This window comes from Centroberyx gerrardi, chromosome 9, assembly GCF_048128805.1.
Source record: "Centroberyx gerrardi isolate f3 chromosome 9, fCenGer3.hap1.cur.20231027, whole genome shotgun sequence".
NCBI lineage: Eukaryota > Metazoa > Chordata > Actinopteri > Beryciformes > Berycidae > Centroberyx > Centroberyx gerrardi.
This window is the reverse complement of record NC_136005.1, coordinates 8060100-8073295: the sequence shown is the minus strand read 5'-3', so window position 1 is coordinate 8073295 and position 13196 is coordinate 8060100. Positions and strand designations below refer to the sequence as shown.

General features: G+C 38.7%; 1 protein-coding gene across 1 annotated transcript; it reads left to right on the top strand.

Annotated features, from left to right (window-relative positions):
• The first annotated feature begins 841 nt into the window (after positions 1-841).
• On the top strand, positions 842-11397 carry LOC139929092 (afadin- and alpha-actinin-binding protein-like). The gene is made up of 14 exons (XM_071921864.2): positions 842-909; positions 2509-2611; positions 3447-3610; positions 4000-4203; positions 4681-4791; positions 4935-5070; positions 5236-5311; positions 5663-5843; positions 6859-7006; positions 7653-7789; positions 8550-8723; positions 9206-9323; positions 9997-10144; positions 10266-11397. Exons 2-14 carry the CDS (start codon positions 2593-2595, stop codon positions 10411-10413), a joined length of 1764 nt encoding a protein of 587 aa, XP_071777965.1. The 5' UTR covers positions 842-909; positions 2509-2592; the 3' UTR covers positions 10414-11397.
• The last annotated feature ends 1799 nt before the right edge of the window (positions 11398-13196 follow it).

The following is a 13196-nucleotide window of genomic DNA, read 5'->3' as shown; positions in this document are numbered from 1 at the left end:
GAGTATTTTTCAGTAAGTCAGTAATTTTACTTTTACTTAAGTACATTTTTACTGAAGTATTGTACCTAGCTACAATCACATCCGTTACAGAGCACAAATTTTGTGTCTCTCCATAAGCAACAGAAACTGGATTAACATAATTGACAAAATTGAGGACCCATTTGCAGTGAACAGTCACTCAACAAAGAAGAGAAATCTGGCTTTACTTTGTGCACTTTATTTTGTAATTTCCAAATTTTCCAGGAAGAACTAATTTATTAATGTCAGGGCCTGATGGACTCACACAAAATCATTATTAGTGGCTTTTTACGTTCATCATCACATATTTCTGCTAAATGAAACACTGAGTTGAGTAGGTTATACTATAAACAACTTTGTTGGTGTTGATCTGATGGATTTTCTTTCTCATCTATCTTATCTTAAAATATGTTTGCTCATTATTCCATAAACACAAGCTATGTTGCAGCTTCTTCATCCCTGGTAGCAAGCATCCTGAAACTAGCTGACAAACAAATTGAAAAGCATGTCACTGTGAAAATTTTGAGATATGGTCAAAATACTAAAGAATTAAAACCACTTTCAAGTAACAATCAATTAGAATTTCACAAAAATGATATATGATTAATGAAAAAAAAAACTTCTGGCATAATTTCTTAACAATAACATTAGCACGATGATTATCACATGCTGGTGGAAAGATCAAAACAGGAAGTTGCATTGCCGGTTAAATACACCGGAAGCGCATCACAGCCAAGAACCAATCAGGTTAAGCAGTGTTCGGTTGCTTGACAACGAGTTGGCCAATTACCGTAATGTTTGGTGTGTGTGCTGCAGTCGTATGCTCGTCCACGGCTCAGGAGCTGCTATCGTGAGGAGAGTGACACACCAGCAAATAAAATACTGGCTTGAGTAAGTAACTGAGGCATTCTGTCATCTAGTCCTTATTGAATAAATAACGAATAATTATATGAAAGTTACTCTGACGTAGATATAGAACCTATTTGGCTAAGCTAGCTAGCTAGCCGTGCGGTTTCAATGTCAGGTTTGCGGTGGGAGCAAAATCAAACAGGCAGTCGTGGTGCAGGGCGGCTTGTGTGATTTGACGGGTGATTTGACACTGGTGCATAAAATACATGCACAACCATGACTTATTTTTTACCTTTATTGAATACCATTATCCATTCTGAACGTCGCCTTGGTAGTAGCTATCTTAGCAGTTGGACTGCGCGATCCACAGGTTTGCATCATCATCATCTTCTCGTTCGAGGGTTTTCCATGATTATACACTAACGTACTTGGTGCATATAATGTGACAATATCCAACGTTTTCCTCGTTCATTACACTGTTAGAAGGCCTGCCTCGACTCAAGTGTTTTTCCTGATCAACTAAAATATCACACAAAATAAATAGGAAATATTTGCATGCATAAGGCGTCTGATTCTGTGCGAGTACCAGCAGTGTCTTCTGTTTACATGATGATACAGGGCTTGGGTGCTCTGAGGAGACTTCAAACTCCATTCTGTAAAAGCTTATTTAGAAATTTCACATTGGAGATCACGCACTAGAGTTGTAATAAGGTTTAGCTAATAAATTAAAGGTTAACACTAGTTGATAAGTTGGCCTAAGTAGTCTCAGGACTTGTCAAGCTTTGTGGCTAGGCTTGCCATCTGTCTCGTGGAATAGTTAAGCATCATTTAAACCTGCTGAAAGGCTGTTGAAGTGAGTCCCTTAATGCATTATTCATTATTGAACCATTTGAAAAAGTAACTTCAACAATATTTCATACATAGGATGATTTTTTTTTAAATTAAATGCTGCTTCTACTCATGCTTTGGTGAAGTTGTCCTGGAATGGAACACCTGTATTAGTATATACTAAAAGTAAATCTACCTATATATATAGGCCTATTTGTTGATAACATAGCCATCATTTGTACAGAAGGGAAGGGGTCTGGGTCCCTGTTTCTGGATGTATGATTCTGTCTCTTTGCAGACAGATCACCATATGTCTGGCATTAGGCTGATCAGCTGGAGATAAGAGCATTGAGTGATACAATGCTGGCTGGGTCCTAACCTGTAAACTGCTATAGTGGATCTTCTGTCACCATTGTACCTATTTTTTATTTGCCATAATTAAGTGTAATGTCTGGAATGAGTGTTGCAAATATTCACTGCAGTTCAAGCTTATTATTCTACAATGCAATTATATGTAATCTATTCTCATGTTATCGAACCTTTAAGTCTCCAGACATATTCAGCTCATTGGGAACAGTGCAAGAAATCATGGATTGAGTCCACATCCTGGCAGAAGGCTCCATGAAAGTGTTTTTTCTGTTTAGCCCGTTGGCTGGTGATGACTGACTTGGCCATCCCTAATCTGCTCTCCTTACCCTCCCTGGTTATTTAGGTTGCAGCGTGTTTCCTACACCCGCTGCGTGTCCACTCCCATCTCTCCTTGTAATCCAGACAGTGTTGAATGGACGCTGCTAATCTGACCCTCTATTTCAGGAGCAGACTGCATAGATAGATCTTGTGTGTGCGGCACATGTAGTGGATGATCCAGACACGCAGCCTGAAGGGCGTACAGCAACAATGCCAGAGTCTTCCCTTGGTGAGTAGATGTTAAGATTTTCAGATGTTTGAAGACCAATGAAATTAGAATATGTATTAGACATGTTATTAACAGTTGCCTATTGTGATTTAAATCTCTTAAAATGACGCAGACATAACCTTAACATGTCTCAAAATGAGGAAATGTGATTTTGGCTTTAAGTTACTATCCTTGTTGGCTTTAGTTGAACTGAGTCACTGTGTTGTTCTGCCTACAGCCGTTGTGAGCAGGTTGTAACTTTGTGTAACTGTATCGAGCATCGTGTGTAAAGAACAGGTTAAATTGACACAAATGACAGATGAAGGCTATTTATAGTTTTTGTGCCAAGGCTAACCTCAATTCCAATAATGTTTCATTGGTAATGTTTTCCTTTCCAGAGATTCCTTTGCTTGTGGAGCAAGAAAAAAATTGTTTTCTTCCCTTACAAAATCTTTAGATTCTTCACTTGGCTTATGTCTTGCTCATGTATGACTGATGATGATGAATCTGATCTTGAAAGAACATTATTCTGTATAGCTTATTAACATAGGCCTAGATATATATTTGACAAAGACATTTTCATTATGTTCTCCCACCATGGTACAAGGTATGCAGGGCATTATGTCGTCCTGCTGGCGTCTGTGTATTTGTCTGTTTGTAAGCACATTCTTGTGAACACAATAACTCAAAAACAATACATGATAGAAACTTGATAGTTACACCACAGGTGCCCTATAGAGTAGATGATCTGATAAGATTTTGGAGCACCGTGATGCATACATTTGCATATTAATGAGGGAAAATGGCGGGACATTCGGCAGCTCAAGTGTCTCTTGTTTTTTTGTTTTTTTTGCAGAAGTCAAGGACATTTCCGGCAGCTCTTTTAAATGTAGGACGACTCCCTTGAGGCGGTTCAGCCAATCATCGCTGCTGTCGCTGCCAGTGCGCAGAAACTCTTACATGCTCAGTGCCTTCTGCACAGAGGACAACGTGCAGGAATGTCTGTCCCACATCAACCAGGTTGGTAACCTTACATCTACCTGTGATGCAGTAGTAATTGTAGTTGTTGTTTTCTTGTGTTGCATGCACTACAGCAGTTTTCTCTATTCATTCAACATTCTTAGTTAAATGCAAAATTAACATAACAGTTTAATTTACCTGAGTTTAAATCTAACATACGAAGAAGTTTACTAATTAGAAGTAGTGTTTTTATTATTATGAAGTATCCCAATACATTATTAGCATTGAAACCTGCACTAGAACTATAACACGGAGCAAAACAGGGACAGATATGGAAGCAAAACTAAATTACCCCCATGCACCACTGTTGCATAAAATTACTGAGAAAACACTATGCATGTCAGTAGATTGTAGCTGATCTAATGCTTCATATCCTTTTTCTTTTACAGGAGGTTTCATCCCTTGGCCTCCCACCAGTTAGGACTGAGTCTGGTGGGAGCTCGGAGCTGAATGTAGTGGCTGTGCTGAATAGCATGTATGACCTGATTCAGCTGCACCGCAGAGGCCTCCGAACCTTGGAAGACATGGAAGTGGAGCAGCTTAAGTCAAGCAGCAATGTGGATTACCTGCAGCTCACCAACACCCGGCTAAAGGTGACCCCTCCACCCAATTTCTCCTCTGTGTTCGTTCAGCAGTGGAGCAAGAACACAACCACCCAGGCTAGAGAAAATGGGAAATTGATGGTGTAATTAAGCAAATTTCCATGTAAAACACAAATAGGTTTTAATGTTTATAATGCATGTTTTTATTCCAATAAAGTATCCAAATAACAAAGTTTTTGTGCAGGAACCTGCCATAACTAGGACTAAAAGAAGGACAGATGTGGAACCAAAACTAAAATCACCCCCAAGCACAATGTGGCAATAAATTACAGAGGAAACACTGATTCAATAAAATTTTGTTATCTGTCAAACACTAATCTCTTCCTGTCAATACTGAAAAAATAATTAATGTAATACAATTTTATTATTTTATTATTTTATTATTACATATTTTTAGCTAAACACATTTATCAGTCCTTAACAAGATTATATTTTGCTCACTCTGTCCATGCTGTTCTGTTATCTTAGGAGCAACTTGAACTTTCTAAGAGAGAAAACACAGGACTTCTTGAGAGAGAACGTCAGCTACAGCTGAAAGTGAAGAGCTTGCAGAATTTGCTGAAAAATGAAAAAGAAGAGGTAATGAGGCTTGTGTTGTTTAAATTGTGTGACAAACAACACCTCGAATGATGTGGACTGAATCCCCAGTCAGATCTTTTTTCCCAGGGGAATGAGCATGGCAGTTTGAACAGGAATGACTTCTTTCATTTCACCCTCGCCAGGTGCAAAAACTTCAGAACATAATCGCCAGCCGGGCCAGTCAGTACAACCATGACATGAAGAGGAAGGAAAGAGAATTTAACAAACTGAAGGAGCGCCTGAATCAACTCCTGGTTGACAAAAAGGAGAAGAAACAAGGTTTATTTCTGCCTCATTCACTACACTAACCTTTAACACTTTAAAACTACTTCAACTTACACTTAAACTAATACTTTTATACACAAGATGGTTTATAATGTCACATTCCTTTTGAAACTCTAATTTTTAAGTTATTATTCTCCACTTTGTCACTTTTGCTTTCAGCCATTGAAGTATTAAACTACATTGGAAGAGCCGATGGGAAGAGGAGCCTTTGGAAAACTGGAAAGACAGAGGCCAAGTAAGTTTTCTTTTTATGGCTTTGTTGTCATGACATTAAACAGACCTTTTTTCCATGAAACGTGTACTCCTAAACTGAAACATTAAAGAACACAGGAGAGAAAAGTAGCGCATGATCAGTGAAAATAAAAAAATGCTTATTAGTCATTTGGATGTGAAGTTGTACATTAGCTCCTTTGTCAGTTTTCTAGATGGCATTAATTTAGTTTTAAGATCATAGGCTACTAACATGGTGGCACTGTCGAACCCTGAGTGATAACATTATTAAGTACTTCCCTCTGTACTGGTGGGACAGTGTCCCCAGTACATTGTAATTGACGAATACACAGATGATTGTCTTTCTTGTCCTAAGGCATGAGGGGGAGATGTACAAGACTCTGCTGAGCGACTATGATAACCGACAGAGAGACCTCGTGCTGGAGAACGCAGAGCTGAGGAAAGTGTTGCAGCAGATGAAAAGAGACATTGTGTCCATTCTCAGTTCAAGGAAACCGACTCTGAAAGGAGAGAAACATGAAGACAGTACACTACAGGTTGGACAAGTTTTTTTCTCTTATTTGCCTGGCTTCACATTATGCTGTATGACAGGTCATTGCTCAGCTCAGTCCCCTAAGTTACTGATACCCCAGGCTGCAGTCAAATGAATTTGAGCCGCTAAGAACTACTAAACACTGAAATACTGCTTATTGACTTACTTCAATTTGAATTTATTAACATTTGACGACCCTTGTCTAAACATATGAAGATGAAGAGACCTGTTACCATCAGTGGGAAACCAATTCTTTTCTTCAGGCAGCCACAGAGGCTGGTGGTCCCCACAATTTCCCAGCTGCTTTATTATTTAACCAGTCAAACAAGTAAACATGTCGTCCCCCACTAAGGCACTATCGCGCCCCCCCTTAGGCCAATCAGTGCGATTTTGAAAATGCCGAATCAGAGCAATGAGAGGCATCATTTTCCTACATTCGATCAAAATCAAAACAGCAATGTCCATATTGTGCATGATGTACAAACGTTGTAGCGCCCCTCCCCCTTAAAGCAATAAGTGTCATTTTGAAAATGCTGGAACGAAGCAATGAGACGCATCATTCCCTTTCGTTTCGTAAAAGATTCGATCAGCAGTGTGTCCCGTACAGACAAGTAAACAAATGTTGTAGTGCCCCCCTTAGGCCAGTAGCTGCAATTAAAAAAATGCCCGAATTGAGCAATGAGATTCCCTTATGATTTGGGAAAATCCGATCAGTGGTGTCTGACATATTGTGTGTAGCTGATGGATGGACAAACGAGTGGACGGACAGACCGGTTCATAGCACCTTCCCAGATTTCATCGTGGGGGACAATTAGATGAAAATGATCCTAAAAATGTTGATTGGTGATCTGCCAAAATAGCTCGTAGAATAGGCAAACTCACCAGCCACAGTCTAAATTTATCACAGTTTGACTGACAGCTGATAATGATTCTCCACCCTGCCTGCCAATCTTGCCTTGTAGTTATGTCTGTCTGATGTACCAACTGTACATTAATAGAAATTCCCATTGTCATGTCAGGCTGACTCGGAGGAGGAAGAGGAAGTGTTTGATTCCAGTAAGGAAAGCATTGAGCTGTCGTGTGTTCACGCCCGGGAGAAGCTGACCAATAGCATTCGCCTCCAGTGGAGAAGACTCAAGAGCCACGTGGAAAGACTGGACAGCCAAGGTAGTCTTCACACTCTGTCACTGTCTGAACTTGATAAATATAACAATGTGACTCTGCAGGGTTTTTTTTTAGGTTTTCATAGCTTTGGACACACAACTCTTTCATCTCTAACAGGAAATAACTCTTGCTTTTTTTCCCTGCTTATTTTCTTTTAGAGTGCTGAATTGGCAAAAGAGAGTAAAGCATAGAACAAGGAAGCTCATCATAGCAGCTGTCACAACCACCCAAGCATGCTAATATACTGAAGCCATTGTTTATTTATGAAGCCATTGAATTTACCAAGCTAATGATTGGGGGCTTGGTGGTTTTGATTGATTCAGTGTCAGCTGTAAACAGTCATGAATCAGCATTCACCTCTACTGTTCACTTCAGGAGAAAGTTTGCACGCGTTTGCAAAGAGCAGATAACCATTTTCTCGGTATCAATATCAGAAAACAGACGCCATTAATTTCCAGGATTAGAGAAATGATCTAAAACTCAGGTGAAATATCAAGATTGGTATTGAAATAACTACTGTAATATATGGACAGGAAAGTTTTCAGGTTTTTAATGATGTTATAGACTGGAGCAAAAGGTAATCTATATCAGGAAGACAGATTCTTATAATACTTCTAATATTATATTTTCTGTGTTGGTTGTTCTTTAGCATCTTTAGCGCAGATGGGTGAGGGGACCAACATGGACGCCGTTCCAAGAGAGACTCATGAGGAGGAGATGGACAGGCTGAAGCTGGAGATCCAACAGTGCAAAGACTTTATTCACACGCAACAGCAGCTACTGCAGGTATGCCTGTGATTACACTTAAGGTCACAATGAAATCAGATATTGAGAGCATCTTGCTTCCTTATTGTGATGTATTTCCTGTTGAAAGAGGATATTGCGGTGGGACATGAGGAAGGGATCATTCAAAAGTGTAAACCAATGGGATATCAGTTAGGGAGAGAAAGGCAGTTTTTTTTGATGGGAGGGGCGGAGGGATGGGATTGTTCAAGTTGCTGAAATTATTTTGTATGCCTCCTGTTACATGATGGAATCACCACTAAAGTATGGCTACTTTGGCAGTTTTTAAGTAGTCTTTCAAATTGTACTTCTTTTACTTGGTCAAACTTACTTGCCATAACCCGCTAATACAGCATGTCTATACATTGGTTTATCAGTTTTGAGTAGAAGTTGAAGGGATTGAACCTATTGAATTTCAGTTGTTGGGTGTTTTTGAATATTAACTGATTTCTAACATTGTCTCTTATACTTAAGCATGGTAGCTTTAACTCATATTAATATACAGTATCTGTAATTAATGCTAAAGCATTTACCAAACACAGGATCTGATATACTTATCCCTTATAGTATTAACCTAGGCTGAGCACCTACATTGAAACGTGGCTCCCATTAGATATTTTGTTCACTGAGGTACACAACACCAACAGACGGCTCAACAGTAAACTCTGGCAGAACGGAAATGCTCAGATCTACAGTTGGAATGTGTTTTTTCCAGTGTTATTTCAGCTCCGTCACACTCTTTTCTCTCTTTTCTCTCTTGTAGCAGCAGCTGAGCTCTCCGTGTGACGAGGAGACGGCGTCCCTGCTGAACGACTGCTACATGCTGGAGGAGAAGGAGCGCCTCAAAGACGAGTGGAAGACGCTCGAGGAACAGAGGAAGAACTTTGAGAAGGAGAGGAGGAACTTCACTGAAGCAGCCATAAGACTGAGCCATGAGGTCAGTTGTTTTTTATTTTCTTTGCAAATCATTTTCCAAAAATTGGTACAAAGTGTAATTTAGAAGATAAGACTTTTTGCTCTTTGTTTAATTTACCATCGTGTGCCAGGAAGATTGGTAGTAATTTAATCTCTGTGTGTTCAGTATTTAGTCGGCTACAATGAAGCTTAGCTAGGTCGTGCCATCCTCTAAACAATACACAGTGTGTCAGAGTGTTATAGTAGCATGCACCTTTGTGTTTATTTGCACAAGAGTACATTAAAAAGAAAAATACATGATATAAAAGATATATAAGTGTGCAGATGAGGTGAGAAACCCAAGTAAGGTTTATATAGACCTCACCTGTTTAAAGAGTAAAACGAGATGAGATAATCTTACATAACAATAATGACAAACAACTTTCAAATACAGTAGCAAAGAGTTTTAGTCTTAAAAGTATAGTGACTGTTTTTGAGATAACTTGCATCTGGTATGACTTGCAGAGGAAGGCCTTCGAGGAAGACCGCGCCACATGGCTCAAACACCAGTTTTTAAACTTGACTCCATTTGCAGACCCAAAGAAACCCCAGATGTCAAAGTCAAAAAGTGCCTTTTCAATATGTGAGTATCAACTCTTTACTTAGATGTACGGTTTATTCTTAACAATATCAGAATCTTCCAAAGACCAAGTTGATTGTTGGATGATAATCGATCAATAGACTGAACAGTTATCTGTCACAACCGAATCCTGATACGATGCACATTTGCATATCATGTATATTGCTGTAAATTCACATATCTGCTTCCTCAGTTTCACACATTGTTATATTTATATTTATGTTTTCATAATGATTCCACTATTTCATACCATATACATATTTTTCACTTTTTTTTTTAACACTCTTATAACACTTGTATCTTTTATACATATATAGAAAATGTGTTTATACATACTTATATTTATATAGTAATATGTTTATACATACTTAGGATATAATATGTCTGTATCACTCATACCTACATATACAGCAAATGTTTCATGCCTAGTAATCAATACTGCAGTTTAGACTGTTTCTGATGTCTGCAAGTAACAACTGTAAGAAAATGTTAGTAATTCATTTCTTTCCCATACTTCCTACCTTTACAGTCTACTTAACATGTTGAAATTGTTTTTTATTGCTACTATTTTTATTGCTTTGTGTGATTATATTCTATTTCCTTTTCCCTGCTGTATCCTGTCATTTCCCCACAGGGATCAATAAAGTTTCATCTTTGTCTCATCTTGTCTTTACAGCTGAACCAGAGGCTAGTGCAGCGTCGACTCCAGAAAAGTTCGACAAATCCCAGTCCGACGCCACCTTCTCCACACCCAGATGTGCCCCGGTCAAATCACCATCTACAGCTGACTTGTATCGCACACTTCGCCTTATCCCAGAAAACAGGTATCAGTAGTTGCACAGTGATCTACGGCGCAAGATTTATGAACTATTAAAACCATAACAAAATGTAAATACATACAGCTGTTGTGTGTGTCTCTGATTGTGTGTAAAATGTACCTTCCAGCCCAACCAAACCAAAGAGAAGGATTTCATGTGCGCAAGAATCAAGTGTCTTCCGTAACGGAGACGTTCCAGTCCGGCACAGACAGTGGAACGACAGAGAAGACCACAGGAGCGGCACAGCTAACGGGGAGAAGAACAGCTCTATATGAAGCCAAAAACTTGAATCACTGGGATCGTGACAATCCTTGCCGTTGAATCATTAAATGCCATGTGTGGTATCGCACCTGAGTACACCTGAATGGGAAATGCCAAGCACTTGAAGATACCTTGTGAAATGATTAAATGGTTATCAATAATGGAAGCCAAAAAAAAGAGTTCAGGCAAGCCCCCTGGTGTTCTGTGTATTGGGTGCTGCGTGACTTGAGAGATAATTTATTAGTTTCTTTGTTTTTATTAGTTTACTTTTGTATTCTTAGATTTCGTTAAGAGTGTGTTTGTATTTATTTATTTATTTATTTGTTACCGTAAATGTTTTGCAGCTTAACCATATCTTATGTCTAGCATTTTTCTCTTACAGTAGTGACACACTAGGCAATATTTTTGGCGATGTAGATATGCAACACATAATCAAAACGTTATTCATGTTTCCTGATAACAAGATGTTGCTTTGCCCTGCTCCTTGGCCACTGTTGCACATAAGTTGCCCAAAATGTTGCTCTATGTATCACTTCCTTTTGAGTAATGTTATCATGGTAAACCTTTTGTGAGCTGGAACAATATTTTAGAATGTTAAATGCTGCTGTTACACTGAATGCAATAACAAACTGGGCATAATATACAGTATGTTTGTAGAAGTTACCTTAGAAGTGTGGTTAACAAACCATGTTACTTTCATTGATTTGTAACAATACTGGTAACTACATTTAGTAGGCTAATAAGTAACATTAATGGGACTCATTAATGGATGCTGTATGACGTTGCAGTTGAAGGGGAAGAAAGGGTGAAGAACGTAACAAATTGTATAATGTGTAGCAAAATCCTGACACTTAGGTTAGACCACTCTGATTTTAATATGAATGTAAATTGCTATCATTCAGCATTTTTCTTACACCTATTAATGTGATTATCATAGTGGCTTTATATTGACGGATGAGGATAATTCTTACAGTGGGATGGTAAAACGATGTATTTGAGACAATCTTGTTATACATATTTGAAACAGAAGTTTGAGTGGCCTTGTCATTTTTGAAATTGCATCTGTTGTCAGGATATTACAGGGGCATTGATTGCCACTGAGTGAGTCAAAAGCCAAAGGAATAGTATGGGAAAAAGCAATACACAAATAGTAGGATAGATATTGTGATAGAGAAACAAAAGGAAGACATTTATATCAGCTTCAAAATAAAGTAAATACAATGAGGATATTTGGCAGAAACAGAAGAGACGAGGTTGTAATTAGGAGACTGATTAGGACATAGTTGGCTGAACAAATCATTGAATATTAGAGGGAAACATCCAACAGGTTTGTGTGATTATTGTCAGGAACAGGAAAGTGCAGAGAGAGAGGAGATGAGGATGCTGGAAAGTGGAGAACAATAATTCACAATGAAAACTTAAAATTAGCAGACAATGCAAGGAATTGTGGGATTTTGATTGATTTCTTCAAGGATACAGGTGGGTTTAGTGGAAAGGATTTAAGTAATGACATGATTAGTCATTTATGAAACCAGTAGAGTGCGTTAATACAGCGAAAGAGGACATGAACTGCCGGTAAAAGCTATGAAGTAAACAAACGGATAGATTCCCCTCCCAGCTCTACGGTGGCCTGGACAGTAATTGACGGAAAAACAGATACCATACCACCAAGGCGGTTATTTATTGACGGATACCACCAGCAACTAGCAAGTAAGCTAGCGAGTTGGAGCAAAAATCCGACAAAATCGTTCTAGTGAAGAGGTAAGTAGCTACTGTATAAATACTGATTTTTATCACTGGATTTTTTTGGCCTGAGAACGAACCTTTTTCTAAGTAAGACACTTATAAAAACGACTCATGCCCTGTCCGGCTAACGTTACCTGGCTAGTAACTACCGACTAGCTTTTTCAGCCAAAAGTGAGCGGCTGTTTTCGGTGTGTTGCGTTGACAAACGACAATATCCTTTACTCAGTTTGATATATACTAATTAAAGACTAATCAGCACAATGTCACTCTAGAATCACATACCTTGCCCCCACAAAAGTTATGTTTGCCTTGGCTTGGAGCTCTGTAGTATTGATAGTATTATGTTACATCACCATACCGCCATCTTGGTAGGAAGGGCGAATTTGATTACAATCACCTGTGTATATGGTAAAGCCCCATATTGGTAGGAAAGGCATGTGACTGAGACTACTATGAAGTGTGAGCAACCTTATATTTTGAAGGAGCCACAGATGCGTGGCGGTTAGGGTTGATTTAACTGTGGAGAGACATTCAAGGGGAGCTGTGTTTTTTGAGTGCTAAATTTGGCAAGAGTGAGTTTGCTGATGCCTTTTTTTCTGCCACACAGGCCAGAATTGTCAAGGTCTACACTCACTTTTTGTCTTCTTGGTCACCTCTAACAAAGGACCTTCTTCCCCAGTTGCTCAGTTTGATCAGACAACATATTATTTCCATTTCCATTGTGCTTTTGTGAACTCCCAGCACTTATGTATTATTGTTTTGTACCCTTCCCCACACCTATCATGCCTCCTCTGACTTATTTCTCAGTCATATGTTGTGAGCTTAACTCTGGCCATCTTGTTTTTTTCCATGTAAACAAAGGGCAAGAATTTTATGTAGGTTAGAAAGTTGAACAGTTTAATATCTCTGCCAGGCTTGAAAAAAACTTTCAGATAACATATTTGGGGATGCTGTTTGAAATTTATTTAAGATTAAATTTAAAACAGAATAATTCCAAATTCTGATGCGACATATAAAATAATATAAACGACTGTGACAGAAGACAATGAAA